The 26081-nt window shown below is 38.5% G+C and overlaps 1 protein-coding gene across 1 annotated transcript in view; it reads right to left on the bottom strand.

Annotated features, from left to right (window-relative positions):
* The window catches only part of slkb (STE20-like kinase b), a 38016-nt gene that overhangs the window by 3808 nt on the left and 8127 nt on the right, over positions 1 to 26081 (bottom strand). Inside the window, exons 3-17 of the mRNA XM_017710042.2 lie at positions 21252 to 21300; positions 20167 to 20316; positions 17292 to 17364; positions 16984 to 17178; positions 15055 to 15136; positions 13996 to 14127; positions 12607 to 13365; positions 12018 to 12148; positions 9323 to 9446; positions 8496 to 8675; positions 4900 to 5029; positions 3287 to 3411; positions 2369 to 2560; positions 2054 to 2179; positions 893 to 1006 (exon numbers count right to left, since the gene is read on the bottom strand). Coding sequence (XP_017565531.1) covers positions 893 to 1006; positions 2054 to 2179; positions 2369 to 2560; positions 3287 to 3411; positions 4900 to 5029; positions 8496 to 8675; positions 9323 to 9446; positions 12018 to 12148; positions 12607 to 13365; positions 13996 to 14127; positions 15055 to 15136; positions 16984 to 17178; positions 17292 to 17364; positions 20167 to 20316; positions 21252 to 21300 — 2562 coding nt within the window. The remainder of the gene's footprint in view (positions 1 to 892; positions 1007 to 2053; positions 2180 to 2368; positions 2561 to 3286; positions 3412 to 4899; positions 5030 to 8495; positions 8676 to 9322; positions 9447 to 12017; positions 12149 to 12606; positions 13366 to 13995; positions 14128 to 15054; positions 15137 to 16983; positions 17179 to 17291; positions 17365 to 20166; positions 20317 to 21251; positions 21301 to 26081) is intronic.

The raw sequence follows: 26081 nt of genomic DNA, 5'->3' as shown, positions 1-26081 counted from the left end.
GAGGAAGAGGGTGCAGGCAGGATGGAGTGGGTGGAGACGGATGTCAAGGCTATAGTGAAGGTGGACATGGAGATGGTTGGTGTGAAAGTAGAGGAGGCAATGGATAGGGCAAGATGGAGGCAGATGATCCGCTGTGGCGACCCCTAAAGGGAGCAGCCGAAAGAAGAAGAATGTGGCATGGTTGTTGGTGCCAGACGGGCTGGTCTGAGTATTTCAGAAACTGCTGATCTGCTGGGATTTTCACACACAACCATCTCTAGGTTTTACAGAGAATGGTCCAAAAAGGAGAAAATATCCAGTGAGCGGCAGTTGTGTGGATGAAAATGCCTTGTTGGTGTGAGAGGTCAGAGGAGAATGGGCAGACTGGTTCGGGATGATAGAAAGGCAACAGTAACTCAATTAATCAACCAAAATCTCTGAGTAATGTTTCCAACACCTTGTTGAAAGTCTGCCACAAAGAATTACGGCAGTTCTGAAGGCAAAAGGAGGTCCAGCCTTTTACTAGCAAGTTTTACCTAATAAAGTGGCCGGTGAGTATACATGTACATGAGCCATGCCACAAATTCCAATAGAAGAAAGCTAGGGACGAGCGTCATGATAAACTGTGTCAGAAGCTGCAGTGAGATCTAAGAAAATAATGTTTAGTGCACCAGTTATCTGCTGTGAAGAGGAGAGTATTCATTACTCTTACTAGAGCAGTCTCAGTACTGTGTAAGGGATGACTGAAAAGGATCAAAAAGAATGTCACTGGTAAGATTTTACCAGGATGTATGTGCAAAATGTAGTGTTGGATAAAGTTTAGCTGTAGTCGTTAGTATGACAGAGCGAGTGAAGCTGTATTGTTTGTTGTGTAATTACACACCCTGTGTGTTGAGTTGTGCTAGTCATTTACCTTCTTCCTGGGTCGCAGTCTGTCTCTCCAGTCCTTCAACTCATAGCTGTGGTCTTCATCGAGCTCCTTCAGCTTTTGCGTCTCGTGTTCAATCAGCAGATGGCACTTCTCATTCTGACATCACATGCACGCACACACACACACAAAATGACAGGTCAGTGTACATGACTAGGAGGGTGCTCTGAAATTTGATCTGAAAACTGTCAAAAATGGCACTTTTGGCTTTTGCTCAAAAAGGTGTAACTACCAAAATTTTGGCCTTCAATGAAGTGTCAAAATCTGACTTGACCAAGTATTTTAATAATAATAAATGTGAGAAATTGTCAGTAAAATGCTGTTCCTTTCATTTTCCTGTGCTGGTCAGCAGAGATGCATTCAAACATTTTGAGCCACAGCAGAGCGAAACTATTTCTATGAGTGATATTAGACAAGAAATGTGTATTCCCTGTTCATTCTGGTATGAAGAGCTTTTTTAACTGATACACTTGAGATGACAAAAGAATTTCATTATAATCTAGTGCCTGTTGTCCATAAAGAAATAGGATAAGACCTACAAACTGTGCAAAACATCTTCAATATGGATGGATTAAAGTCAATTCAAGAAAAGTGATTTTCTGTTATTTTTTTCTCATACCCCTGCTTTACTGGCTTTTCAAATGATGCCTCATGCTACAAATCATTACCAACAAATAATGTGACTGTCCAGAACTCAATGCACATCGGGATTAAACTCAATGCACATCAGGATTAAATTCAATGCACATCAGGATTTTTTATTGTGGCGAGTGGGTGTTTGACTATGAAAGCGAATGAAGGCAATATTAAGTACATTGTTTACTAAATCGATTCTTGCTGAAAACATGTTTCAGTCTGAAACCTTACACTGTTTTGTGAGGATTTCTAAAATGTACACCATATCACAGAGGTGGCAATTTGTGCAGGCATGATATCTGCCTGCGGCACAGAAAGTGTTTAACTAGGTCTGCCACATTTCTTATCCAGGTTAGGTTAGATTAAAATAACCTAACTAACCTAATTAAATTAGCCCACCTAAAACTAAGGTAACAGTCTTGATACTGTAGGCTATAATTAAAACTTTTTCAAGTTGCAATTTCAGCCTAAAAACACTGTGTGTGTGTGTGTGTGTGTGTGTGTGTATACCTGTAACTGCTGCAATTCTCTGACATTGGTTTCACACTGCAGCTGCAGGTCTCTCATCTGGTTCTCATGTTTCTGATGCTGATGGAGCCTTTCGTTCTTCTGCCTCTTCTCCTCCTGTGCTGCAAACTGCTCAACACACAGAAACACACTCTGAATAAGCACATTAACAAAAATACATGTTTTTTTTGCCTTCACATTCACTTGTTATTAAGTCTACAAAACTCCAGTGTGCCACTTCAAGAGAAACACTGCATTAATGGTCACTGAATAAGCCCCTCCCAACCAGAGTATAAAAGCCTCAATTTGCCCTCTGACCTGTTTGATCTTCTCCCTCTCTTGTTCGGGAGAGACGCCGGTGGAGGTGATGCGCAGGCTCTTTTTAAACATGGCCATACGTGTCTTGGCATCACTGCGTTGGATTTTAGGTAGCCTGGTCCTCTCCTGAGTCTGCTTTGATTTCATCTCTTCAATCAGACGCTGGTTATACCTTTGCATCTGTTCCATTTCCTGTAGAGAAACACACACATATGCTGTATGTAAGTGTATATTACATTGTTTTGCATTTCAGTAATGTAATAAGTAATAAAAATTAAGTTAGACTTGCTACTCACAGCTACTATTCTTTACTGTTACGTGCAATTAAAGACTGCAGTCCATCTGTTTATTTGCATATTTTACTACCCCCCTTGCAAACTGCTCTTTAATAGTCATGACCACAACAGAGCAGGTACTATGTGGGTGGTGGATCATTCTCAGCACTGTAGTAACACTGACGTGCTTGTGATGAGTTAGTGTGTGTTGTGGATCAGACACAGCAGGGCTCTTGGGAGTTACTGGAGGGTAAAAGAGGGCTAAGAAGTATGCAGAGCAACAGATGGACTGCAGTCTGTAATTGTAGAACTATAAAGTGCACCTACTTGGTGAATGAAGCTGATAAAAATGGACAGTAGGTGTAAAAACAAGGAAGTGTACTTCATCAAGTTGCCAGTTAGTGTTCATATATACTACTTTTCAAAATAAGAAATCTTGTTTCTTTTTACTATGTGTTTATTTGCATTTACTATGATATATGGTGTTTTACAGGATCAAAAAAAACACTTACTGCCAAGATAAATGGTTTTACAGAGTTTTGCACATTACTGTATATATATCTTAGATCAGATATCATCAAGTAAAAGCTGCATTTTTCTGCCATACAGATTGAAGTGCCTGATTTGTGAAAAACAATCCAACCTTCTCATGTCTCTTAAGCAGTTGGTGTCTCTGTAAGAAGTACTGGTCTTTAAGCTGCTGTTTGTGGAGCTGGTGCTTCTCCTGTAGATGGCGCTCTTCCAGCTCCCACATGGCTGCCTCCCGGGCTGTGGGTATATCAGGAAGGGGAGTTAAACAGAAAAACAGACGTGCGACCTGGGAACAAGCGCTATAAGAATTTGGCCCTGATCTCAAAAATTATTGAGATCGTATAAATGAATTAAAGGACTATGAGTCAGACATAAAGCACAAAGTACAGGAACAACAAACTCTTGAATTTATTATAGGTATGAGAGCTGGTCATGTACATGTTACGTTGGCATCACAATGTCACTGCCACAAGAAAACCTCAACATAATGTTTATATTTTAGGTTGTTTTAAAAAACACCAGCACTTCACAGACCATAAACATTTGATGATGACTGGACCAAAAAAATGGTCCAAAATTACTTTCAGGTAATGTTTACATTAACATGTTAACTTGATTATGAATGCTTTTTTCTTTCTCCTGTACAGTAATAAAGGTCAAAGGTTTTCTTACAGCAAAACAAATTGCCTTCTCCTCTCCTAGAAGCTTCCATAGTCATGTGATGACTCTTCACTGCTGCTATAGTAACCACTCTCTAACAATCTGAAGTGGCTCCAATGCAGTGGAAGTCAAGGTAACGCATTAACCTGCAGGATCAGAAGGAAGTGGCTGTAGTTCTGATCTGCAGTGCGTGGGAGCCACATGACAGGCATAAGCTGCTGCGGTATGGCTTTATCACTCTGAGAAACAGCCCAGGTCTAAAGCCTGCCAGCTTTCTCCATAAATACCTCTACACCCTGTTGTGCTAAAGGTTGCTTCGGATTACTGAGAAGAAAGGTGGTGAGAAATGAAATCCTAGTAAGTAAACTACGGTAGTTCGTAGTTTTTAACACACTAGCTAACAAAATTTGCCCCATAATAAATACGAATAGAAGAGGAAAACATAGGATTGTACCTGAAGGGACACCATGAATGTTAAGCTAACGGCTGACAGATATCTATATAGTTAGCCAAGTGCTAACTACCTTGCCATGTGCTATCTAGCTTTGCAAACAGCTAGACGGACTATGTTCACTGCATGTGGGGTATATAGGGTGCAAACACATAATCTCTAAGTGAAATTACTCACTTCTGTAGAACTTAATGCTCAATAACTGTTTATTTGCTGAATTCATTATTTTGGAAAAAAATTAACTTAAAACGTGGCATGTGCAAAAGTTCTGACATAAACTTGTTAAGACAAGATTGTGCACAAAAGCATTGCAGAAAAATGTCATCAAGTATTTAACTTAAGTTAAATACTTAAGTTCCACTGGAAAATAAAAAAGCATAGAATTTGAATGTGGGTATTCAAACTTTTGTATATGATTGTAGTACATAATTGGCAGTGCTTGTCTTGACTGAAGAAACATGGATTTTTTTTGCAGAATATGTGATCAATGCAATGGTCATGCCACTTTAACTGGAAAGAATGACTTAGTGATTAGTGAAATCTGTATTAGCTCAATCACCAAAAGAGGCCATGGTGAGCAAGAGGACTTTGGAGCTGAGTGTTAAAGGCCTTACCTCGGAGCAGCTGCTGTTTGTGGTTGAGGCAGTCTCTTTCCACAGTGGCTAGCTCATGCTTGTGTTGCTGGATGATCTTCTTTAGAGCACTGTCCAGTTCCTGCTGCTGCTTCTGTAAAAACTCCTGCTCCTAGAAGGAGAAGGAGAGAGAGAGAGAGAGAGAGAGAGAATGAATGACAAGAGATGTGCGACTGACTCAGTTATACAAGAGAAAAAATAGAAAGTGCCTGTCAAAAGTTTGAAGACAACAGTTTGAAGAAAACATGATTTTTAAATCATCCTTGTAATGTTTAATTTTCACTGTTACTTTTTAATTAAGTCAAAAATTATCAGCAAACATTTGGTTTACATAAAACAGCTATTTGCTAAGACCTGTAATGTATTTATAACTTGTCAATTTTCTTCAGAAACTATTGTTTAAAACTATACTGAAAATCTGTCACACCAAATGTTGTTTAAACAGCTGAAAGGTTTGAGTGCTACTGAGTGCTGACACCACAATAACAGGCTAAAATGTCTAGGGTTTGGCATTATTCCCAAGAAAGTTTGGTCAAAAATACTGATCCAAATATTTACAAGTGATAGTATTTTTTTTTTCATGCACCAGCTTGATCTTTAATACAACTATTTTTATTGTCATCATGATAAATGATGTCATCTATATGTACAATATGCTTTAATGTCTCATTACAAACAGAGCATAATTAAGTAAGTAAGCAAGCGATACTTTCTTAATCCCACGAACGGGGAAATTCCACCTCCGCATTTAACCCATCCATGAAGTGAAACTCTACATACACACACACTAGGGGGCAGTGAGCACACCTGCCCGGAGCGGTGGGCAGCCCTATGCACGGCGCCCGGGGAGCAATTGGGGGTTAGGTGTCTTGCTCAAGGACACCACAGTCATGGACTGTCGGCATTGGAGATCGAACCAGCAACCTTCCGGTCACAGGGCCAGTTCCCTAACCTCCAGCCCACAACTGCCCCAGTTAGTGCTGTTTAATTGAATTTAGTTTGACAAATGTGTAAAAACCAGTGTACCTCCATTTTTTGAAAGTATTATTTAAATGTGCCACTACTAATGCATTCTGTCTGTTCCATCTTATCAAACCCTAGAAAAAAGTAAATATTTAAAAAGTATATTTTTAAAAAGTAAAAAAAAAAATTTATATATGTATATTGTGTATCATTAAAATGTCATTAAAAAGTATTGTGATTTTATATTTGTGCCATATTGCTAAACCAAGTCTTCAATATGGTAATATTTGCTATTGCCAAACAAAGAAAACATACTCATTTGTATTACAAACACTTTGTAAAACTAGTTATCTCCAAACCATTGACAGAGAGTGTAAGTCCATTGCACACAGAGCTCAAGTTCCTTAAAAAACAAACAGAACTGCAGAATCTGCAGTGTAAAATCAGTTGGAAACACTGACAACACAATATTCCCATTCATCTGAATTCATTCGGCACAGATGTTCATTTTCAGATGTTCAACAGAAAATGTTTGAATATTTGTTTGTTGGGGAATATCCACTCATTAAACCTTTGGACACATGTCTGCCATAGTGCCAATGCCAAGCAAGAACTACAGCGAGGTTAGCATGCTCCTATGTGCCATTCTTGCATCCTCAAATCCACCAGAGTCTGAGAGGACACAGCCTGGCTATCTATCAGACTACAACAGCCCAGATAAGCCAACAGTGGCTTCATTTGGTGGATTGAGGCTATCAGTGCAGCCTCCAAATGCCATTAGTTCCAACACAAAGGACTGATTGACTAAATACATCACACAGGAATGGAAAAGAGACAGAGCAGATCCTGATTTGAGATGAGGTACCAGTTGAACTCAGATCAGAGTTTCACAGCACATGGTAAGTTGCATTGGGGCATTTAACAGTGTACAGGACAAGAGCTGAAAAGACTATCATTACATGAGCTACACCCTTCAGGGTTAGAATACAGCTAAAAGCAGTGGCAACAAGGCAAACTTTGAAATATACACAAACGTACACTGCAGACAGACACACATCCAAGGATTAGAGACAGTTTACAAGGAATGAAGACCAGAAAAGTAAAACCAACAATATTTTTTTCCAGTGTAACCAAGAACAGAAACCAAGTAACTTTCAAATTTTAGAGTGATAAAGTCATGTTAAAATGGAGTTAGTACTGTTAAAATACAAGTTAGTAATGTTATTATTTCTTTGTTTTTTTTCTTTAAACTTTATTGAATAAACGTAACAGTGACTGATTTGGTCAAATTTAAATAAGCTTAATATCCATACAGCGTGCTATACCAGAAGAAGAGTATTGACCTATTCTCCTTCTAGCCAGTTATCTGCTGGAGGGGCACAAAACAGAAAAAAAAACATTTCTGCTCAGAACAAACCCCAATTGTTTCCAATCCCTGATTGCAAGAAGTGTAAGGTTTTGTGTGAAGTTTCGCTTTATTTTGTGCTTACATTTTGTACTTTTTTACTTTTGTTTCTAATCCCTGCACACAAGAATGTTCTTGAGATGAACAGATGATACAGGAGGAGTGAGCATGGATATGTGTGACAGTTTTAAAAAGCTCAAGTGGTCAGCAGTGAGAAAAAACAGATCAAATATGCATTCAAAAGATCTGAGAAGGACAGTGGCAGCAAGACAAAAAGATGCTGTGTTCACTCCAAACACAAGAATTTTTTTTAATTTACATCCAAGACTACAGGCATGTTCTTACTCACAATAATAAATCAATAAAGAATGAAAAAAGGGTACTCTCAAACTCTCAACTATTCCAAATGTTTCACAAAAACTCAAATCTGTACTGTGGAGTTGACAAAAAAACTGATGGCCTTATTACCTCCTCATGTGGCACTTATATTAGATCCTCTCTAAAGCACTTTACGATCGCTTTTCGTACATAGTTGGGGGAAATTCCCATCTCCTGAGCGGCCAAAAAATGTCAAAAAATTGACAGGGAGAACATAAAAAGGAGAAAAAAAAATGCTGTGTGGATGTACATCAGTGATGCGGTGTTTAAAGATGGTCAGAGAATTCAGGCAGATTACAGTTACAGGTGAGGTTGCCTTGTTTGTGCCAGAGGATTCCACTGGCCAAAGGTCACGAGTGCTTAAAGAAACACTAATGCTATCAAGGTTAAACGGTACTGAATGTGGTATGAAACAAGTACCACAATGCTAACTAACCCATATTAAATGACATCCATCATCTTACATGTTAGTATATTTGGCTGTTTCCTGTGTTCTTTTAAGTCTGCATTGAATGATGTACCTGATTGATGTTTTTGCCAGATGTTATCGCCCAAAACAGCTCACACAAGTACAGCTTTAACCACCTTAGTAAACATTACTAAAGCAATACGACTGTACAATGAAGAGCAATTAATGGGACTTGTCAATCTATATGTAGAAATTTTCCAAGCAACCATCAGGTCCAACTAATTGACTGATACTTGCATAAAAGCATTGGTATGATAGCACTGGAGGCACTGGTATTTACACAAACTGTTACACTAAAACTGTGATCACAAATCGGCTCCATCAACCCTATTCTCCCTGTCACGTCCTCCCTGTCTCTCATACCTCTTTCTTGCGATTCTTCAGCATGATCTGGCACTTGGAGAGCTCCTTGTCCTGCTCGCCTTTGATCCTCTTGGCCTCATCACGGAGGTGGTTGGTGTGCTCCTGCTCCAGTCTCTCGATAGTCTGCTTCTGCTGCCGCTCTAGGTTCTCCACCTCTGTATCGTACTGACGCTTTTTGCTCTGAGATACAAAGCAAGTGGTTTCAATTTTCCTTTTTTTCCTTCTATTTTTCTTGCATGATACATCAATTGCCAGAAACAGCAATTGCCTTAAAATAATATAATGCTTTAAAATACCAAATAATCTGACTGATGTTGACTTATAAATGGATGGTATCATTTGAAAGAAAAACAAGTTATTTTAAAACATGTAAAGTAAAAAATTCAAATGAGATTAAGCAAAAAGCTAAAATCTTCTTATTTTTCTTTCCTCAATTTTTCTCCACATGATATATAATTTGCCAGAAACATCACAACAAGCTACTGCCTTAAAATAATATACCGCCATAAAAGACCTAAAAAGTTGTTTTACAGATACAGATATAAAGGTTAAAGTCAACATTTTCTAAAAGAAGTATGTGTTCATGCATCTTGTACATAAATTTAAATACAACAGATGCACCAAGGAAACACAGGAAACAATTCTTCTCAAACAAAATGCAGACATTTAACCATGATCAACTTGAAAAAAATAATAATATCTATCCTTAACTAATGCTGACTGGCCCCCACTGCCTTTTTTTCATTGTTAGCCAGATAGCACTTTTAGGTGAAATATTCTTTTACTATACTTATGGAAGTTTTTTGTGTATGTCAGCAGGTACTGACCGTGGTTTCCTGCTCAAAACGTCTGTAGATCTGCTCTCTTTGCTGCTGCAGCTTGTTGCTGAGCTGCTGCTGGGCTCTCTGCTCCTCTTTCTGCAGCAGCCTTAACTCTCTTAGCTCTTGGCGTCTGTCAATCACACATAGAAACATGGGTCAGACCGATGCACGCAACATACTTCACAGGTTTGCATTTTAAAGGAAATCATTATGGAAAAACAGGTTTACAATGTTCTTTAGGAATGTGTGAAACTATCCTTGGATTAACACCAAAAGGATGTCCTAGACCAGCTAACAGGATATGCTCCAACAGGAGCATGTACAGGCTATGTACAGGAAGCACCACTCAACAGCAGCTGGCTTCCTGTCTTTGCTTTACCATGCTAAGGCTGTTAAATCTCTTTACATGTTTACTCTAGTGCTGGGCATGGATTTGCAGCACTTAAATCACTCATTCCTGTAAATGCCTAATATACTGTCACTGTCAGAACAAAACATTATATTTGCTTTTTTTAAATAAATAATACAAAGTTAAGGATGTTTTTACTTCTCCTGAAAAGTTTTTGTTGCAACAGCAACAATATTCATAAGAAGCATTTTAACTTGAAAAAAACCTGCAGTTTTCAGACACATTTGTTTCAACGTAGTTTAATGTAGTTGATGAAGCCACAGTGCAGTTGAACACAGTTGAGCGGAGGGGCAGTCAACCAGTCCAGCGTGAGCAGGTGAGGGACAACATATGCGTACAGAAAAATCTCACAACTAAATAAAAAAATGATAACTTTCACTTTAATAACTGTTTCACTCTCAGAACCCTTTAGGAACATCTAATAAGCCAATCTTGTGCCAGCACTGCAGTGCCGAAAACCATGCAGATACGGGCCAGTGGCTTCAGGTGATGTTCACACCAACCATCAGACTGGGGAAAAAAATGGGATCTCAGTGATTTTGAATGTGGCATGACTGTTAGTGCCAGACGGGCTGGTTTGAATAGTTCTTCACGGTCTCTAGAGACTACAACAGCAAAAGACCACAATGGATTCCACCACTGTCAGTCAAGAGCAAAAACCTAAGTCTGCAGTGGGAACACGCTCACGAAAACTGGACAGGAAAAATGTAGTCTGGACTGATGAATTTCGATTTCTGCTAGAGCACACAAGCAGGTAGGGTCAGACTTGGGCACCAACAGCATGAATCCAAGGACCCAACCTACATTGTGTTAAAAGCCCTGGCTAGTGCAGGTGGTGTAATGGTGTGTGGATGTTTCCTTGGCAAACTTACTATTAATACCAATCAATCACCACTTGAATGTCATAGCTTATTTGATTCCTGTTGCTGACCATGTACATCCCTTCATGACCACAATGGCAACTTCCAGGCTAATAATACACCATATTACAAAGCAAAAGTTGTCTCAAACCAGTTTTATCAACATGACAAAGAGTTGTGCTCTTCAGTGGCATTCCCATTCACTCAATCTGAATCCAATAGAACACCTTTGCGTTGTGATAAAATGAGAGATTCACAGCATGAAAGCTTCTCAGAAATCTGAATGAACTGCCTGATGCAATCATGTCAACGTGGACCAGAATCTTAATTTGAAGAATTGAATTGTATTATTGTGTTCCTAATAAAGTGATTGCTGAGTGTATAACATTTAAAAGCAAATAATAAAAAATAATTAACTCAATTTAAATAGACATTGTAAAATAGTTCTAATCAGAAGCAAGCAATCTCATGAACAATCATGTAAATTGCTTTCTTGTACGCTACAGAAACGGTGGAGCCTTTGGACAGTCAAGATGGTTCCAGCAGTGGAAAGTACATGCCAACAAAGCTGAATGAATCTAACCTATGAAGGCCATTTTCGGTTGTGACTAGCACAGATGGAAAGCAGTTATACAGGTCTGCAGTTGGGAGCAGGACAAAACGTTTAGGTTGGGGGTGGGTGCACAACAAATGGTGCAGATCTTCTGTGGGAGCCAAACCTTGAAATCTTGCATGAATTTTTGTGGGAGCAGAACTAAAGAAATTGGTCCTGCGCAGACTTCTTCTGCAAAGATTCACAAAATCTTGTAGTCCTGTCATTGAACCAACCGTTTTGTAAGTGATGCCAGCTAAACATTTAATACAACACATTCTCTCAAAAAAGTAAATTAGCTAATGCAATACCATCTGTCTTGCAGTGTAATAAATGATTAACTGTAAAATTCCTGCGTTAGTTACATCAGTAAAGTCAATAATGTTAAATGATCAAGATTTGAAAAGATTTTATAGGATTTGAAAAGTGCTAGCCGCCGTTTTTTTAACTAAGACAGAATGCAATTCATAGTGCCGTCATTCTTATTGGAGCAGTCTGACAATATATTTCAAGTGAAGCCAGCAGTGGCAAGGAGTAACATGGAAGGGAAACCTAAAGCTCAACTGTAAATAGAATCAACTGACCCTATTCAGTCTATCCAGTCATGCTAAAAATGCTACCAGCACATTTAAGCCCTTTGGGGATTTAGCTACCTGTGCTAATTAAAAAAGAGGCCTTTGACACATACACAGTCTATTTAAGTATTTACTGTGGGGACATTAAAAGATCTTAGGGTCTAGGTCTATAGACGACACATTGGTTTGAACTCAATGGTAATCACAGGTTAATGTAAATGAGTATGCAAATGACATTAAAATGTACAAAAAACAGATTGGTCACCTTAGGAATCTCATCTCCTCATTTTTGGCATCATTGTCTGTAATTATTTTAGACGTTGTTACGCTGACTTCTACACCGTCCACAATGAACTTGCGGGTTTTCTTCAGGGTCTTCTTCTGACGCTTTGTATCCTGTAGAAGTAATGAATTACAGGAGGGATGATATGACACTTTCTTATCATGGTATCAGTGACCAAAGTCATCATACTTCATGGTATTCTTTATTGTTAAAATATACTGAATATGTTTCAAAAACACAAAGATAAAATATTTCTCTATAACACCAAAAATAACTACCACTTAGATAAATAGGAAAGTATCACTAGCACGACATGCAGTGTAGTGGTCTGTTGTGCACTTTGCAGGGAAACTGCAGCAGTAATTCTGCAACTCTGAAACTTTGTGAATTTGTAATAACTGTCATTGCACATGCTTATCAGAATTATTAACTTGCACAATATGATCCCATTCTAGCAAAACATAACTTTTAGTATTGTGCCTGCATCTCTGTGCTGCCACCTACCCATGAAGTTTCTGCAAACAATGTCAAACATTTGCATTTACCTTTTCTTTAAAAAAAAGACACTCACCTGCATGGATCCTGACTCCTTAGATTTGCTTATGAAGCTGGAGATGGACAGGTTTAGATCTATGCTGCTGTTATCTGCTGCAGATCCAATCCTGGAGTCTGAATTTTTCTTCTCAAACCTTCGCTTTGTAGGGGTCTTATTCTCCTTCTCCATGGCAGACTTCTCATCTGCTGTCTCTTTTTTATCTTCTTCTTTCACCGGAGAGCAGAGAGGTGTAGGTTTTTCCTCAGGCTCTACAACAGTGGTGTCCTCAGTGACTGGTTTATCCCCTTCCACAGTGGAAGTCTCAGATACAGGTTCTGTCTTCACCATCTCATCATTTTTGTGGATTACAGACACATTTTTAGCTGTGTCAACCTCCTTCTCTCCTTGTGTTGGCTGTGCATTTGCTTTCATCTCTTCTTCTGACTTTACTACATCTAGCTGAGCAAAAGGTACCTCTGGTTTGAGAACCACATCAAGAGTTTCTACACGGTTAACCTCTGCCTCTGTAGGTTCCTGAGGTTTCACATTAGAAATAGGTACGTCTGCAGGTTCTTTAACAGCAGGTTCTGGTGGTTCCTTGATGTGATTCACCTCTACTTTAGGTGTTTTTGGTTCAGCTATCTTGTCATCTTTAACCTCCACGTTTTGCATCTTGGGAATCTCTTCAATTTTCTCTGGAACAGCTTCCAGTGTAGAAGGGGACTGGGAAAGCTTCTCATCCTCAGAGCTTCCAACACTGGCATCAGATGAAGCACGCTTGTGTCCAGGAAGCAGCTACGAAAGGGAATGAGCATTTAAAATACTGATCGATCATCCACAAAGCAATCATCAAGAGAGTCATCCCATTGTGTCTCTTTGAGATTCTATGACTATACCCACATTATCAGGCTGATGTGGCAGGTTTCTGGCCTTAATACAACACAGGTGTGTTTTTTCAGAGCTCAGTTGACACACAAAACTGAACTTTTCAAACCAGATCTGAGCCAATTTCAGTGCAAAATCAATGTACCTAAATGTGAATCATCAAGTTAGAACGGTCAAATTTGTGCTAAAAACAGAATTTGAACAATGAGCCTTGTATTGTGAGCAAACCCAAAATGTAGCAAAACTGGCTTGTCAATTTCTTCAATTTGCATTTCAAACATAGCACCAGTTACCAGTTTATTGACTATAACTCATATAATCTCATATAAAGACAATACCAGAAAAATACTAATAATTTATCTGAATAATATATAAGCCACTGATTTATAATTCGCTCCTAATGCACTGTACTACAGGGATTTTGAAAATAGGGATCCAGTTATGAAAATAAGTGCCTTAGACCAAAAGCAGCTTAAAAAGCAAGTGTATAAAACTATGTAAAGAGTATAATCATTCATAAAAGTCCCAAGACTGTCTCACCAGCTGTCCTTCATGATCTTCCTCCTCTTCTTCCTCTTTCGATTCCTCTATCTCTTCAGTGACTTCAGCCTTGGCCTCTGCTATTAGCTCTCTTAGTGATTTGCTATCAGTAACACTGCTTACAAATGGGTGCTATAAGGACAAAAAAGAAAACACATTACAGCAAAGCGAATTTAGGAATACTCTCTCAAATCAATGCTTAAATATACATAAAGCTTTTCTTTACATGTCTGAATGGTAATACATTCAGAACATTGTAAGTAGTTTTTTAGATTTGAATTTAATTACATTGGAATGAAGTAAAAACACAAATTTAGATTAGTTATTACATTAGATATTAGTTATACAAATACTGTAGATCTGAATTACTGTAACCCCTATCTTTCTCTGTTAAGTTCTACACACAATTTATATTCTCTTCTAGCATCCAGTTTTATACATAAACGCTACATGCCGTGCAATCACACCAAATACATCAGTGTTACCAAAAGTTTCAGCATCATTCAGCATCTAACCTTCTACAGTCTTACCTTCTTAGCCACCTGCTGCACATAGTCAATAGCTGGCCTGAGAATGTGCAACTTCTTTGATATTATGACCTTCATTGGAGGAAAACTCCGATTCTGTATTTTCAGCCCCATTTTCCTGGACCAGACAGTTTGTCTCTGTTAAACAGAGCTCCTGTAGCACACTGTGTGAAGCGTGGGAGTGTGGCGATGCATGTGTGAGGCAACTATGCTAGGCTCCTTAACACCTTCGTTAAGAAAAGCTCCTTTGCTGACGTAGGAACCTAAGGATGAACTTGGCACAATGAGTGCCAGACTAAATGAGCAGATGTCTATTCAGTGTGGCCACCTGGTCCAGCAGGTGGTCAGGACACTGAATGAGAAGTGGGTTGAACTTATATACTGATCTGAGACCAGTTATATTTTGTCACAGAAACACAGTAAGGTGCTATCATTATGCACACAAACAGACCAGTTGTTCCATCAGTGGCACAGGGTTGAAAAACATTTATTACAGAAGAGCAATAGAATGATGAGCAAAAAGTAGGCTCACCTGAAGAAGCTGGGCTGCACTCCATCTGTTGTCCACATTCTTGTCCAGAGCACGTTTCAGGAAGTCACTGAACTCTGGAGACCTGGGCAAACAGTTAGAGATAAGTCTGAAAGTTCTAAGCTGAAATACAAAAGAACATGCATGTTCTACTGCAATCCATCGTTATATAGTACTCTCAGAGACCACCTTTTGGTTTAAGTTCAAGTCCAAAGGGGCATTATGCACATTAAGGACCAAAGGACCATTAAGTACATTTTTCAGTGTCCGCAAAAAAAGGTAACATATATTTAACAGAAAATTACACAACATCCTACAACAGTACATAGAATACCAAATATCAGTATTTAGTTTGTCCACTTTTTACTTTTGTTTACTTCAGCCATTTTAACTGACACCAACGACTTACAGCTGTCCTCCCAACAAAACCCAAGCATTTCTCCAACATTATGTTTCCCTTCAAAAGACACTAACATTCACACAAGAAACTACCCAAAAACACTTTAACTACACCTTACAAAATGTCTTTCTCATATGTATATAAAATAGAATTAGAATTGAATTTAAAACAATTTGTCACTGTGTTGGCAACATTGTGAAATTAAGACCTCTGCATTTAACCCATCTGTGCAGTGAAACACCCACATACATGCACACTAGTGAACACACACACACACACTAGGGGGCAGTGAGCACACTTGCCCGGAGCAGCGGGCAGCCCTACCCATAGCACCCAGGGAGCAATTGGGGGTTAAGTGCCTTGCTCAAGGGCACTTCAGTCAAATGAGACTCCTAATAACAATGGCAAACCTGGTAGACCTCCAAATCTGTCACCAGCAGATAAATGGTATTTAAAGCTTTCACCTCTAAGAGAGAGGAGAAAATCAAGATCAACTCTTGCTTCAGATTTAAAAAAATTGTATGTGCATCCTTCCACTGCGATAAGACAACTCAATGCTATGAGTCTGAAAAGACGTGTAGCTGTCAAGAAGCCCTTACTACAAAAAGCAAATAGACAAAAAATTGACACTTGAAAAACTGCAGAAAAGTACACTAGAACACTGATACTACACTCCTGAGGTGTGGAATAAGGTTCTATGGATTAATTAGTCTAAACTTGCAACTGGTATGACTCATAAGAATCAGAAAATGCAAACAAGAAGCAGAAAATGCAACCATCCTGTAAGGCTGATAAACATCCTGAAAACTGATAGCAAGCCCAAAAAATACTGAAATTTCCTCCAGTATAATAGAGTAAAAAACATCAATAAAAAATAGAAATATATTAAACATAAAAAACCCCACTCAAATATATTTCAAAACACCAACTCATAACAAAATTTCAAATGCAAACAGAAAGATAGCAAAACAGATGGGACAATAAAGTTTACTCTATTATATTCTTTTCTAAAATATAATGAAAAAAATGTTTTTCAGAATTACAGGACGTGGGGTGTGAGAGCACCAACACAGGTCTGTCCCCAACACAGAATTAAGAAAATGTGAATGTGAATTAAATAAACAATTCATCATTACATAAGAAAGCTATTAAAACAGAGACTCATTTTAGTTCAGCAACAACTAAAAACAACATTACAAGTCAACACAGAGAGCATATCTTATTTGCATAATGACATCTGCACCAGTTGATGACATCTGCACCAGTTACTCTCAGCCGAATTCTCAAATGTTTCCAAATAATCTCCACCCAGTCAACTTTCACCGAGATAACAGTACTTTAAGGCCTGGTAACACAGTTTTTGAGAAGGGCAAAAACAAGTTCTCATCTCACTCTCCAAGTAGTGTGATGTCCATGAAGAGAACAAAGACAACACAAACATACCACAGGCTCCACTGAGACACAAATACACAATAATAAAACCACTAATAATAATACTTTTTTCTGGTCATGTCCATCTTTCTTTGTCTCACCATTTCGAAGGCTGCATGAGAGTAGGTGGGTCAGCCTTGGCGATCTTCAGCAGCACTCGCATAGGGTTCATCTCATGGTTAGGTGGCTCTACCTGAGCCAGCTCTATCAGTGTGACACCCAGGGACCAGATATCAGCCTTGTAGTCATACGGCCTGTCCTTCGATGTCTCGCACATCACCACCTCTGGAGCCATCCTAAGTATGTGTGTGGCAGAAAGAAAAGAATGGTGAAAAAACAGTGACAGAGTTTAATTAGTATGTAGTTTATATAAAAAAAGACTAATGTTTGTTGTTGCCATCTGTCTCACCAGTATGGAGTCCCAATGAAGGAATCTCTTCTCTGAAGAGTTTTAGTGTTTTTGGCTGACACTCCAAAATCGGCTGTAAAAAAAAGGGAAAAAAAACCTTGAGCTTTAGCAGTTGTTTTTTAAGTCACATTAATTGTGGTCTAAATTAATTCATCAACTTAAAACGAACAAGGTCATAGCTGCAGTTAAAGACTCTAGGATATAGTGTCAGACAAAGTTCAAGTTTATTACTGGACTAACTTACAAGGCAATAAAACATTACTGCTTACACCCACAACATTTATGCGAGTTGAACAATAACTTTTATCCCTTGGATTATTGTTTTGTCAAGAACCTCTAGCAAATAAGCTGCTGAGGTGATTCTGGTTTAGTATTTATATTAAGCCTTAGAACTTGCAGTTGGCCTTGGTGACAACAAAGGCATGGTCTACTCCGGCCTTAATTATTACTCACTTGTAGCTCATTGAACTAATTGAAGAAATTCAGTTGAAAATGGATTCTAAACTTTCAGTTGACACCACACCTGGGTTTATAATTAGAACAAGAAATATTTTATTGTGCATCTTTTAGATACAATATTTCCAATTTTTCCAATTTAATTAAAACTAAGTTGAATTTCAGCTCATGAGGTGAACTGGAGCTGATGTGAGGCCTGGTAATTAGAAAACAAAGCTAAATCAGACTATATCCACTGGCTGTAAATTGGCTTGCAGAAAAGGGCATCCTGCAGCTGGGCAATGACATCAGAGGTTTATTAAACCTCCTGGTGGGTTCAAAACTTTGACGTGTAAATAGAGTCTTCCTTCCCTCCCTAATTCTCTCTCTCTCTCTCTCTCTCTCTCTCTGTTATGTCATTAACCTGCTTATTAGCACATCCGGCCACTGCTGACAGTGACTCACTCTTACATGCTGCGTGCACCAGCACTACACTGGAAGCCTATATGGGGTTAGTTGGTGACAGCACAAAAACAGAAAAAGCAAACGTAAGCAGCATTTCACTTCCACTACTCATTGCAGGTGGGAATGAGTCACTCCCTCTATATAATCAGCAGCCCTACTGCGGGGGATTATTTGTGCAGGTCAATATTAATCAATATTGACATCAGTGACAAGAGTAATAACCATAGCACTGGCATATAAACCACATACACACAACAAAACCTTTAAGCTACATGCTGATCATTTTGCTTATCTAAATTAAAATCTATGTAAACACAAGTGTGCTTAGAAGCATTCAGTTGCACTAAAGCACTACTGACTGGTCCAAAAAATGTGGGATGTACTGTATGTTGGAAAAAGTATTACAGTGCAATGCAAACCTTTAGAGGCTTGATCTAAAACTGAAAAGATCACAGCTGATTTTGGCTACCTTTGCAAAGACAAAATGTTCAAATTACATTTATTTTTTTTCACCCTTAGCTGTTCAAAATTAAAGGTTTCACCCAGGGTTATTCCAGTATGATATTCTGTATTCATCAATTCAAGCTAAACAATACACTATAAAAAAACCAACCCAACAAGTACCTACAACTTTCAGACCAGACCTGGTTAGGCCTAAGTGTGTGTGTGTAGCTTCAGATTTAACAGCAGCACTCAGGCCTGGTTAAGGTTTGGGTTTCAATTTCATGTCCATGCAGACCTCCAACTCATACACACGCAAACATTATCATCCATTATGCTTATTCAGCATGGTTTCTGTTATATAAATACAATATAAAATAAATACAATACAAATGTTTTGCATTAAAGGGTATAGAGTTTTTGAGTTTTAGTGTTTTTCACTAAACACTGTAAACACTGTGATCACAGTTGAGTAATTTTTATTTCACTTTCACTTCACTGCATATGAGCATATCACGGTCACCTTGAACCACTGTGGGAGGGGAGTCAACAACGGCTATCTTTATGATAAAATGTGGTAAAACGGGTTCTCTCTGGACAAAGGTGTCGTCACACTAACAACAGATATCAGTTACTTACAAACATATGTGAACCTTCAAGGTAGAAAGATCATATCTGAGCAAACTAGAGTAAGTGATGAAAATGGCTCCAAGCCAGAGTGCAGGTCTGTGGACCACAAAAGCTAAAGCTTCAGTTTTACCAAATGAAAGAACATAATAATAGCGCAGTTCAATAAAAGGAAAGGCTGTTGTTTATCGTCATCGTTCAGCTGGCCATGATTGTAGCCTGACAGTATGAGAGCTGAGATAAGACAGTGTTGTCCCTGAGATCTGAAACTAGCATGTCTGATGTCTGAAATGTGACGCTGTACTGTACTGAAACCAAATAAACAGGACTAATTGATTTCTTTTTAGTAAAACTTAACATGGGTGGCTTTTTGTATATGTATGATATTGATCTGCAGCTTAACCAGAGGAACTCAACAGCTGTTTTAGTTGTATTGGATTTGTATGTTTGCTGTTTATATTTGAAGAATATATTCTGAGATACAGATACCAAGTCTTCATTCAAATAGTGTTAATAGATGAAGGTGATATAATTTAACAAGCGACAATTTTCTTATGTGGAAAAAGTAAATACAACTCTACACACATGAAATTAGGTGCACTCAATTAGGTGCTAATGATTAGAACACTGTTAGAGAATTTCTCGAGGAATTTATCTTATTTCAACCTCAGATATCTGATCTGGTTTGTTGTTATTGACGTGTGGTATCATCATGCCTAAATCAGAAGAGTTCTTTGGGGCCCTCAGAAGGAAAGTTGTAGATGCCTTTGACTGTGGGAAGGGGTTTAAGGCGATTTCCAAAATACTGGAAATCAATCATTCCACTTTTAATTTTATTTGAAATGGCTCTCTTGCTCATATAATGAAGTGCACAAACACACATCCACACAAATATACTCATACATACCAAGCTTGACCTCCCCATCCAGTGTGAGCAGTATATTTCCAGCCTTCAGATCTCTGTGGATGATCTTGCTCTCATGCAGGTATAGCAGGGCATCCAGAGTCTGCTTACACACCACCCTGATCTGTGGCTCAGTCAGAGGCCTCTCCAGCTCTACACACACGCACACACACACAAAGACATGCCTTACACTTTAACATTACTATAAACTATGGCTGCAGATTTCAGACATATTATTGCTACATATTGTGGTAGTAGTAAAACACTGGTCAATAATGTAACATATTGCTTCAAAGTGACTGCATTATTTTTAACCAAAATAATTTACTTTTATTGAACTGCACAAACACCCACAGAAACAATCATTTGGAAATTTGTTGGCCAGGATGTTGACGGTACACAATAAAAAACATAGTGATTGGTTAGAAGGTCTTATGGGATAAGTATTGCAATGATTAATCTTGCAATATGATTAAAAACTTGGGTTTTTTTTGTTCTGCAAGTGAAAAATGTCACAGGAGTGTGTTTTGTATATGATTGAAGTAGCATACTGCTCAAAAGGATTGGCCAAAATACTGCACGCTTTGTATGTATGGCTTTTTATGTGCAAAGGTGGCGAAGTGAAATATTTCCTTGATGCTTTTGTCATAGACAAGTTTTCAGTTTTTTGAGAGAAAATCGGAAGAGTGTATTTTTGTATACGCATTGAGAAAGAAAAATCCGTAGGCCATTCAAGCTTAGAACATCACAAAACACTACCAATACTTGATCCGCAAGTATCTGACTACAGATCAATGCTGATCCTACTCAATAGATGCCTCTAAATTCTAATTTATTATATTTTATTATATAAATTATTAATATTTTATTTTTTAATAATAACTTTCTCGATCATAAATAAAATATACTAAGCTTGAAAGAATGGAAAATACTAGTTGGATAAGCAATGCCCCAGGTTTTGAGTGTGAAATTGCTGTGTGTGTGTGTGTGTGTGTGTGTGTGTGTGTGTGTGTGTGTGTGTGTGTGTGTGTGTGTGTGTGTGTGTGTGTGTATGTGTGTGTGTGTGTGTGTGTGTGTGCGTGTCTCACCCAGCATCACAGCATCCACAGCCCCTCCAGCACAAAACTCTATAAGAATCTGCAGACAAAAGAGGCACATGGCTCATATAATTTACTTTAACTGATAACCACACTAATACCTACTTTATTACTGATTACATTTAATTCCACATAATGAATTGACCACTACAGCTCCCAAGGGCTTAAACTATCTAGTATTTTGCTGGCTTGATACCAGCACTATCATAATTATGATTCACATTGCAAATTCAAATCATATGCTCTTCTTTTCAATCAGACTCGTCTGAAGGATTTGGAGCTTATACATAAACAGACCAAAAAGAAGGCAGATGGTGCAAAGCTGAAGCTGACAAACATTTAAAGCAGATAGAGCCTCATTCACTCATAAAACTTTATTGTTATGTGATTGTGCCACACATGCCAGGATCCTACGCACATGCATCTTCCTAGATCATCAAATTTAAAATAGTCTGAAATTACATGCTACTTGAAAGTTGACTGACTTTCTTAATCAGTTTGTGCTATTAGCTATGAGATTACTATTGACTATCAAATAAATAACGCTTCTGGTCATTTAACTTAGGAAATTCATTCGGCTTTGTGTTTTCTGTTTGATTTGAATTAGGTAAGACTGTGCAGCAAGAGGCTCATGTAAGCATTAGGCATTTTTCATTCACATCAAAGTCTCTTTAGGTAAGTCCGAGCAACTACCAGTGAGCAACATACCTAGTTAGCATTTTGAGCATTTTACAGTCTATGCAATTCCCATTCTTATTCTACCTTATTCCCTTCCTTTTTTTCTTTCTCATGCCATCACCTTTTTTGGGAAGGCTGGTAGCCTAGAAGTATAAAGTGAGCCAGCAAGGACTAACTGGGTATACCTTACTGTGCCCTTAGGCAAAGCACTTAATCCCCAGCTGATCCAAGCAGTGCTGCTCTGCTGGCAATGTTGTTTTTCTCCCAAACTGGGCATAGTTAGGCGGCAAAACTAATATTCGTACAAGCAACAAAGTACAAAACACGTTTATGCTGCTTGAATGACTTGTCTGTTATAGCCAAACAGTCACAGTACTGTAAGTATATGTGTGTTTGCATGATGTTCAGGCCCAATTCTTACTTGATTTAGCCACTACCACTTGCAGGTTCTCGTAACATAACTTTACCTCCGTAAGCTAATATCTCACCAAAGACTAAAGCCTTATTTGAACCTGGGTTCTAAAAGGGTTAGGGTGAACAACTACCTGATGTTGTAAGGTTACAGCTTTGATTTGAAATCTCTCATGATCACAAAGTGATTGAGTTTTGTAACCTTTATCTCTGTATTATAGATAAGAATGTTTTTAGATAACAAGGTATTTCAGGGTCTTCAGGTTGAGTGAAATATTTTTAATATCTACAATTGAGTTAACAGCCCCTATAAGCTCAACCCAAGTTAGCAATTACTTCTGCTGCCACCCTAGACAAAACTAGATACCTAGATAAGTTCAGTTCAGAATAATGCAGATTTAGAAGAGAAATGAGGATCTTGGTGAACACCTTCATCAGCCATCAGGGGCAACCTGAGAAGTGGGATGGCAGCCCATGAATGAAGGGAGTCTGGAGGATTCATCCTGCTTCTCAATACAGCCAGTGATGTAAGAGGATTGGGCAATAGAGGACACGACTGTATACGTGTACGTGTGCACGCTGAAGTGTTTTGCATACTGACACGGAGCCAGAACTTAACCATTTTCCTAATAGGATTAGAGTTTCCATGCAGACTGGCTGGATGGCTCAGAACAATGGATAAAGCTGGGCATCTGGAGGGTTAGAACAGTAGAGTACTAGTAGAGCTCTGGACATCAGGGCTGAGACAATTAGTCAACAAAGTTGGTAAAGTTGTCAGAGATGGTGGTTACAGAAAATAACAGTTAATTTATTTGCATAAGTAAAGCTTTATGAATGATGCCAGCACTCTTACTGGGGCAAAGTGAGAGGAAACCACAGAAGGCATACTAGTTTGATTGTAACGTGGAGCGAGGAGGCGGACGCACACGCTGAGATAAGCGAGATTTATTAGGGGCAAATCCAGGGTCGTAGTCAGAACATTCCAGGGTCAGTGAGCCGACACGTACAGACTTAGGGTAAGACATCACCAGAATCAACACAAACGAAGACCAGGTACAAAGACACGATACAAAGGTACAAAGATACAAAGACTGGCAAACGGAAGGGGCAAACACAGGGCTTAAATACACGGAACAATGAGGGACAGGTGATAACAATCAGGGGCGGAGTTACAAAACCAAAACATGAGCACATGGACAGGACTGGGAGGAGCCAACCGTGACATTGATTATGTGATTAATCGAGCAACAGATGACAGATTAATTAATTATAGAAATAACTGTTGGTTACATCCCTGCTTGTGGATGCAAGCAAAAATCAACCTTCATTGTGTATGCTTAACCATTGAGGTCACACAAAGCTATCTACACAATGGTCAACAAAAGGAGCGAAAAATGCCTGTCTGAAAATGCATCACTGGCAGAGAAGTGTTGTTTTAACGAGTACACAGTGCTTTAAATATATGGAAAAACCTCTCTTTTTAACTTTTTTTCCTGTGAAATTAGTTATTATATATATTATATGTAATTCATTATTACACTTTACTTCATTCAGCTTATTTCTAGATCTTTTTACTTGTTTTAGAAAAGCAATACTTATTTAATATATTATCTCCTTTCATCAAGGTTTCATTTCTTACATTTCAGGTGATTTTGGTATTTATTGAGAGACATTGCTCATGGTATCCTAAGCCAATAAAGGCAGTGTAAGGTTATACTACTTGTTACAATATCTCATCACTTCAAAGCACGGACAACAAACATTCAGTTGATTCACTCCACTTAGGATAAGAGGAAAAAAAAGATTTTTCACATTATTCCTTGAAAGTCGAATAAGGTAACAACATTTCCTAATCATTAAATCAGAAGCCTACTACGATCAAAACAGTCTTTGGCTGCAAACCGTTATTCGGCCAGTTCATTCTACGTTCAGTCCACGTTAGCATTTTATCAAACTGCTCCTTTAAGAAATGAGCAGAGAGCCAGAAGCCTGGCTCCAGCCAGATACAATGCGATGACTTCAGTTCCTCCTTATACAAAGTACAGACACAGCAGATCCACTCGTAACAGTCACATCCATTGAGCTGTGAGCTTCGGTTGTTTCACTGTGGGTGAGATGTTTGGTTTAGCACTGTGGCTATGCTAATACAACAACCCACACAGAGAGTTCATACAGTCGTGAAGTTACAGGCAAACTGCTGGGCTTTGGCTTCCTGTCCTGACAGAACAGCCCCACTAGAGCCAGTTTCACCAATACACCCTGTTAATGTTTAATTAAATATACTGCCTGCCTGGACTAATTAACTATGCACTCCGGCTCTACAAGCAGATGGTCTATTTCATTCATTTTTGCTTTACTTTCAGTTCCAGGGAAGGCAGTACTCAATGCTGACGCTAACTCTTGAGTGGAACACACATTTTTTTTTACACAGCTTTGGGCAAACGATAAATAAATAAATAAATAAATCATTTTGTTTCACAGATTGCCTAATATCAACTGTCAGTAATGATTTCAATAAATAATCTATTTTCGCCATTCCATTCTCAGCACAAGCCTGCTTTGACTACATCAGGAGGAAATAGGCTGGGCTTCTGTCTGTCTGTTTCCTGGTAAACCATAGAGCCTGATAAAGATCTCCTTCAATGTGTCACACCCTTTTATCAGAGCACTATGGGAAGAGGGAGAGCAAGCAGGGCCAGTAATTTAATAACCAGGTGAGCATGGCTGGTCATTTCTGACACAAAAGTCTGTGAACACTACAGCACAACCCCATGAATCACCCAATCTCAACCATGATTCCAGCTGTATTTTTAAAAGTAGTTTGCACAACAAGGCAGTTTGACAGCTACCACAGACCAACTTAGAGTTTACTAATAGTGCTAAGTGAATATAAAAAAAAGAAAGTGGGCAAATAATGAGTGATGTATCTCTTCACAAATGCAATACCAGTACAGTGTAGATTCTTCAGAAAATTCCATGTTAAACACTCTTTTTTAGCAAATACTTTGACAGATTCCATACAGTTTTGTGCAAGCAAAGTAAATGAGGTTTCTTCAAGAAAGACTGGAAAAGACTGAATATCCACCATATGAAGAGGAAACATGTAATTTGACTGCCTGTCTAAAAGCCACAACTTGCTTCTTACTGCAGTTGAGTGTTCAGTAAAATATCCAGCCACAACCTCACATTTCCAAGTACATTTTTATTTAATCTCTGCAAAATTACAAAGCACAGAACTTAAACTAACTTCTTTCCAAGTCTAATTTTAATCCTGCTTTTAAAGTTTTTTTAGGACTGCAGATATATATAAACAATTCTGAAAAAACGCAGTTTGATCTAAACAGTGAAAGGCTGGCTCATATGTTTTCAAACCTCTTCCACAGGAAGCAGGCTGGGAAAACAGTGATGTAACAAGACTTTTGTCCCCTTATTCTTTGATTAGAGTCCCATTGTCTTTACAGGTACTGTCCAGTCTAACTCCTAACTAAGGCTAGCCTGTTACCAACTACATGCTCAACTAAGCCTATAACTAGCTAAGTAGCTGAATAAGTGAGTGTGTTAAGTATCATATGGCAAACATTTCCAGGTAGAATACATTTGGATAAAAAAGAAGCATGGCAAGAGGTTAATACTCACATTAGCCAAGGGCTAACCATTTTTTCTGTTCTCTAGACCCTGTGCTTAACACAGTGTCAAGCATGCTAATCACTATCTGCAGGCAGCCTTGAAATA

Source organism: Pygocentrus nattereri, chromosome 12 (assembly GCF_015220715.1).
Source record: "Pygocentrus nattereri isolate fPygNat1 chromosome 12, fPygNat1.pri, whole genome shotgun sequence".
Classification (NCBI taxonomy): Eukaryota; Metazoa; Chordata; class Actinopteri; order Characiformes; family Serrasalmidae; genus Pygocentrus; species Pygocentrus nattereri.
The sequence above is the reverse complement of the archived record's forward strand: the minus strand, read 5'-3'. Positions and strand labels throughout refer to the sequence as shown.